We start from the raw sequence: 6262 nt of genomic DNA, 5'->3' as shown, positions 1-6262 counted from the left end.
AGGGCTAACGAGGGTGGCATAGGCCAGACCGGCGACCTAGACCGCCTGTCACCACGATAAACAGCAGGCAAGTGTGTGCAAACACAGGCACCGGCCGCGGAACGAAGACGCGCCTATGGCGCAAGCGCCAAGGCCGCTTCGCTGTAGGGCCGCGCATGCGCCAACGTAGCTTCACACTCCAGGGGTTGAGCCACTCACTTTGTCGTCACAGGGCAAATGATCATGGTGCGTCCGCCTATTCCCTCTCCCTTTTATTCTCCTCCCTTTCCCCCTCCCCTTGTCCCTCAGTCTTCTTCCTCCTTCCTTTTCTCCCTCCCCCTGGCGTCTCCAGCCTACTCTCGCTTCCGATCAGCGGCCCTTTGCGGAGAGTGTCCCGCCTCTTCCGCCTTTACAGCGGAGGTGGCTGTGGCGACGGCGGCAGCGGCGCCTGCGCGTCTCCTGTCAGGATCAGCAGGCGGTCCACTGGGCGGTCCACCTGCGCGTCTCGGAGCCGCGACCCGGGGGTCGATGGCGATGAACTATAACTCGAAGGATGAAGTGGACGGTGGGCCGCCGTGTCCTCCTGGGGGCACCGCTAAGACTCGGAGACCGGATAACACGGCCTTCAAACAGCAACGGCTTCCCGCTTGGCAACCCATCCTTACGGCCGGCACGGTGCTACCTACCTTCTTCATCATCGGCCTCATCTTCATCCCGATTGGCATTGGCATCTTCGTCACCTCCAACAACATCCGCGAGATCGAGGTGAGGGGAGGGAACGAGGGTGGAAGTTGGCGTTGCTCGGGAGCGAGGTCTTCCGCGCCCGGCCCTCTCCTTCCCCAGCTCCCCGGAGGATGGCAGGCGGGCCCCGCCCTCCCCCACACCTTCGCGCTCTCTCTGTTCCTTTTCTGTTTACTGGTTTCCTGAATTTGCAGTTTTGTCCTAGGTTCCTCCTGCTCGCGATTTGCAGTTAGAGACAGAGTGAATGCTTAACGTAGAAGGTGGGTCAGGTAAAGAACGCTTCTTCAGTGGCCGGTTTGTGTGGTTCCATGGGGATTAGGGGGTTCAAGGAGGTGAAAAGAGACGTGGGGGGAAAAATAAAGTTGTATCTACGTAGATGTAACTCCAAGGGAATTGACTGGGTCAGAGTGTCATTACCTGTGTTGGGATTATCCCAGGACACAGAGATTAGCACCTTGGCCATTGTTGGGAAAAGAGCCTAGAGTCATAGAGGTATTGATGATTCTTATGTAAAGAAATTGTCAGATGTTACTAGGTCATAAATGTGCACAGTTACTCCTTTCATTTGGAGCTGATTACATGTTTTTAGTTGTAAGGCATGATATAGGTAAAAGATAACCTGAAATTTCAATTCTGGTTTTGCTTTTAGGCTGAATTTATTAATAATTGCACCCTACATTCGCCCTATTATTTTTTGTAGATTGTAAAACTTTACAAAAAGAGCCAGTGACCGCACACAGGGAGTAAGTTGGGCAGTCTTCCAAACATTTTACTGATATTAATTTTACTGAACTTTTTGCTTATTACATAAGACATGACAGAAAAACTAGTATTGGAGAAGCATTTAGACTTATGTCAGAGCATCAACCACAGTATCATTACCCATCTACAGTGGATTGATGGGTTGATAGTACATCTGATCATTTTCTTTTCTTGCATATCTGAGGGTGTTTTTATCTGTTTGAAAGGGCGGGAACTTGATTCCTTCTGTTCTAACATGTATGTGTATAAATACTCTTTATGTATGTGATTTATTGGGAATTCAGAGTAATTTTATTTTTAACTACAGAAAGGAATTGAGGTACCTGTTTTTCACTTTTATTTACAGTGGCATCTCTAAAAGCAAGATTGATATATTTTTTAATTGTACAGTGCTTCAGTGTTAATAATAATAGTATGTATAGCATAATTAGTTTAAAATCTTTTACTAAAAATTCATTTTCAATTTAATAACTAGAGAAAGTTACATGTTTTAGCATGTATTTTTATTTTATCGTCTTTATCTCCATAATAGTCCTACAAATGTATTCTCTTCCTCCTTACCACACTAGGATCACACATTGTATCAGGATACGAGCAAAGTGGTGTCATACAAGGAACATGGGCTCTAGCTGGAGTCAGGCAGAGCTAGATTTAATTTCCAGCTCAGCCACTAACTAGCTTAGTTTCTTGGAAAACTTAATCTCTCTGAGCCTCAGTTTCCTCATCTGTAGAATAGGTAGGACAATATCTATTTTATAAGATGTGAGAATTAAAAGCAATAATAGATAAGATGTCTGGCACTTAAGTTATGATGATCCTTAATCAGGAGATGACAAAAAGTCAGAGAGGTTGAGATCTGACAGTAAATTACTTGAGTATTGTAAAAATAAGACACAAACCTAGATGTTTTGATTCCCAGCTTTAAGCTTTCACACTAAGCTAAGATCTTTACTGTAATTTTAGTAAAGTAGAAGAAAATAATTTAACATTAGAAATTTGAATCATTTTATTTAAATTTCTCAAATAGTAAGATGAAACTAGCAATAGTTTGGAATTTTACATAAATGAGAATTCTTTAAATTATAAGAAATCAATTTCTTTTAATATTTACTATACTATAAAAATATTTAACTTTCCTTAAAACTTTTGAGTTTGAAATAAAATAACATTCTTCACACTAAATAGTAGGTGAAATGGAAATTTCTTAAATAGTTCTCATGTGTAATTCTGATTTCAAGTTGCCTGAAGAGTCTTCTTGCAACTTAGTTTGATTAAAAGGGCACTGAAGAGTCAGGGCATTAGAATTGAAGTCCCAGCCCTGTCACTCTGTAGTTTGTAATCTTAGGCATAATTTTGAGTCCAATTTCTTTACTTAAAGAACCAAAAGATTTAGATTAGATGATCTCTAAGATACTGTTCAACCCTAAAATTCTATGACTTCCAAATTAAAATGTGATTTTGAAAGAAGTGATGCATGTTCAAATCACCTTTGGAACAAGAGGAAATGAAAATTGAGAATAATTGGGAATTTTATACAAACACTGATGTACAGTTGTGTGGATAGAATCCACATGTATACATTTTTAAAATTTGAGTGTTATATATGTAGAGAAGTGGTTCTGAATTAGATCTGGAGTTATTAGAAAAACCTAGAAAGATTTCCCAAAACATGCTTGTTTCTGCCTATTCTCTACCCTTTGTTGACCACTAGTTTTGATTAAAATATGTTGAATGCTATTAAAAGTAAGTGGGTAATGAGGAGTTCTTGCCAACATTCACTTCCATACAATACATTGCTCACACCTTTTTAGTTTATTTATTTTGAAAATTTAAAAACCTTTATTGCTATTTTAGTTCAAATTACTAGGGCAAAGGAGACTTGTCAAATCAAAATGCTTTTGTAATAGAGCTTAAAGTGCTAAGATCAGAAATCCAAACTTTTTAAAGTATAAAATCAGTGGATCTTTCTTTTTCTCCCTGAAATATTATAGTAAAAAATTACTACTTTTGTAAAGTGCCTTGGACTCCCTTGAAAAAGGTGTAAGAAAGGGTGTTTTTACATTTTAATGCATATATTTGGCATCATATTTCCTCTTGTACAGTTTATGTATCTTGTTTGGTTGATTTGTAAATTTTCCATAATCTAAATAAAATGAGGTTATTAGAAATCTACAGTTGTTAATTTTATCTTTCATGAGAAAATATTCTGAATATTTAATATCTTCATTTAATAGTAAGATTTGATATCTTCATTTGTTATTAGGAGCAAGGAATGAGAATTTCCTTTAATTTGGCAACTGTAGGAGTCAGGCACATCTTTCTACCACAAAGGTAATGATTTTCTAGTCTAGAGCACTTGTTGGTGAGGCTGAGGTATAGAGCTAACTAGAAAAAGATAGTGAGGTTATTCTTAATTTTTGCAAAAGCAGTCATCAGTGTGAAGTTATATAGTTTTAAGTTAATGGTTAAAATCAGATAAAGTTGTTATTCAGAAAAACTATTGTTATTTGAAAAACTAAACATTTACTTCAAATTAATATTGCGAAAAGTGTTCAAGATACATTTTCATGAAATCTTAGTGGATTAGCTCCCTGCTCCCCATGCTTGATAAACTCCTAACTTTCCTTTTCTTTATCTTATTATTATTTGATTCACTTCCCCTCAATTACTTGATTCTGATTATTTTCCGTTGCCCTAGTTTCTGATAAAAATGTACTTTCATCTATATTTTTACTCCTGTGTAAGCCAAATTCTTAGATTATAAGATTTTTAAGAAGATTAGGTTTCTCTTCAGTGTTTAGTAATCTTTGTTTATACTTATCTTTTAGCTAAGGGTCAAGGAAGAATAAGTTGCTTTGTAGAAACAGTTGTTAAAGTTTAGGCGTTTTATGTTAAGAAGTTCGAAGATTTTAATATCCAACTTGATTTTGTTACTTAGAAGCAGATGTTTGGAAATTAAGGTTTGTGGTGTTAGTGTTATAACTTATTTCTCAAGTAACTTTTATACTTAGAGCAAGGGATGACAAAGTTAAGTATGGCTAGCTGGAATGTTTTGTATGGCCCAGGAACTGAGAATGATTTTACAGATCAACATTTGCAATCAATTTGATGATAGGGAATGCTAACTTTGAATCTCAATTATGTAAAATGTTAGCCCCCAAAAAGAATTACATTCTTTGCATTAGTAGACCTATGTTGCAAAAAAATTATACACATTATTATATTTTGAAGTTTATCAATTAAAATTGGTACAAATTTGTTTTCCCTCTTGTTCCATAAGAACCTATATAATATCCTTGACCTTGCCTCTTGTTCTGCAGAGCCTAAAATATTTACTTTCTGACCCTCTGCAGAAAAGAATTGCCTGCTTCTGACTTAGAGTTTTAAAGAAACATACCGGCAAATTTAACTTTTGCTGCAAAAATAGCCATGTTTAATGTACATGTTCTAATCCTCAATAATTGTTCAAGATAGGTGTAATGATCCCTGGTAATTGCTTGTGTTCTATTGTCTTTGTACAGATTAAGTAGATACAAAATACTTGAGCTAAATTTACCGTTAATCTTGGCGCAAGTAACATCATTCTTTATTTCTTTGTCACAGTCAGATAAAATTCAAGCAGCCTAAAGAAAGTTGCTTTTGAAAGTTATACTTTGGTTACCTTTTGTCTTCCTTAGAGCCTCTAGAGAAGACTCCATGTAAATTCTTGAGTGTGGAGTAATCAGTTTAAGTGGGTACTTAAAATACTGTTTTTAACTTAATTTGATTAATGCTTAAAATGATTTACCTTATTACTCAGCATTTTGTCCAGTGACCTGTTTAGGTCTTATTGATTTCCTTTTAGACAGACTTACATTCAAAATGGAAGTTTCCAGTCATCCTTCTATACAGTGTGAAAAATGCATGTCCTTTAAATTTCTCCTTTCCCACTGCATTAAATTCTTAGTCTATTTCTTAGGAATAGGATATATTTTTAGAAGTACTAAGAAGAAATGACAATTTGATTTAGATGAACAATTACAGTGGTAGCAAAACAAAGCTGAGAAATCGGATAACTCTTAAACTAATCTGCTCATCTACATCTGTTCTGTTTTGCCTCTGGTTCTTTGTCTTTGAATGTAAGCTAATGGGCAAGTCTCCAGACTGTCTTTGTATTCTGCACTGGCCTCGTATGCTTGACATTTAATAAGCATTAATTTTTTAAAATAATGGAACTGTAGCTCCTCTTCCACTTGGTAGCCTTTTTTCTTTCCAGGATAGGAACTATTTACTTTAGTATGAACTTTGGTTTTTGAAAGCTGATGGGTTGTTATACCCAAAAGATTTTATTACAATCTCGACATTAGGTCAGGCTACCCCTGAATTTTAGGAGATAAAGAGTATAGCGATTATTTGGTGGTAAAACTTATAAACTGAGTTCTATTTATCAAGGGTTTTAATCAACATTGGGCATTTTTTGTATACAAAGTACATCTCTGGGCACAGTGAGTGATAGGAAAAGTTTGGGGATGGGATCTCTTTTTTTCTCTTTTTAAAGCAGAGGACCTTTCTTAAGGAGCCTGGAGTCTTTTGGGAAAGATGAGACAAACATATAACAAGAAAACTAATCATTCCTGGGTGAGTGGCATGGAGAGAATATCCTTTAGTAGTTCAAAGGAAAATGAGATCACATCTGACTCTAATGACCAGGGAAAGCTTTGTGTTGGAAACGGGCTTTGAGCTGGAACTTCAAGGATAAATAGTACTTCTAAAGGAGAGGTTTGGGTGCATTCCAAGAAAG

General features: G+C 36.9%; 1 protein-coding gene across 1 annotated transcript in view; it reads left to right on the top strand.

Moving 5' to 3' along the window:
- The first annotated feature begins 216 nt into the window (after positions 1-216).
- The window catches only part of TMEM30A (transmembrane protein 30A), a 29184-nt gene continuing 23138 nt past the window's right edge, over positions 217-6262 (top strand). Inside the window, 3 exon segments of the mRNA XM_012646070.1 lie at positions 217-294; positions 296-449; positions 452-744. Coding sequence (XP_012501524.1) covers positions 217-294; positions 296-449; positions 452-744 — 525 coding nt within the window.

This window comes from Propithecus coquereli, unplaced genomic scaffold, assembly GCF_000956105.1.
Source record: "Propithecus coquereli isolate 6110/MARCELLA unplaced genomic scaffold, Pcoq_1.0 Scaffold24, whole genome shotgun sequence".
In the NCBI taxonomy this organism is placed as follows: domain Eukaryota; kingdom Metazoa; phylum Chordata; class Mammalia; order Primates; family Indriidae; genus Propithecus; species Propithecus coquereli.
The sequence above is the reverse complement of the archived record's forward strand: the minus strand, read 5'-3'. Positions and strand labels throughout refer to the sequence as shown.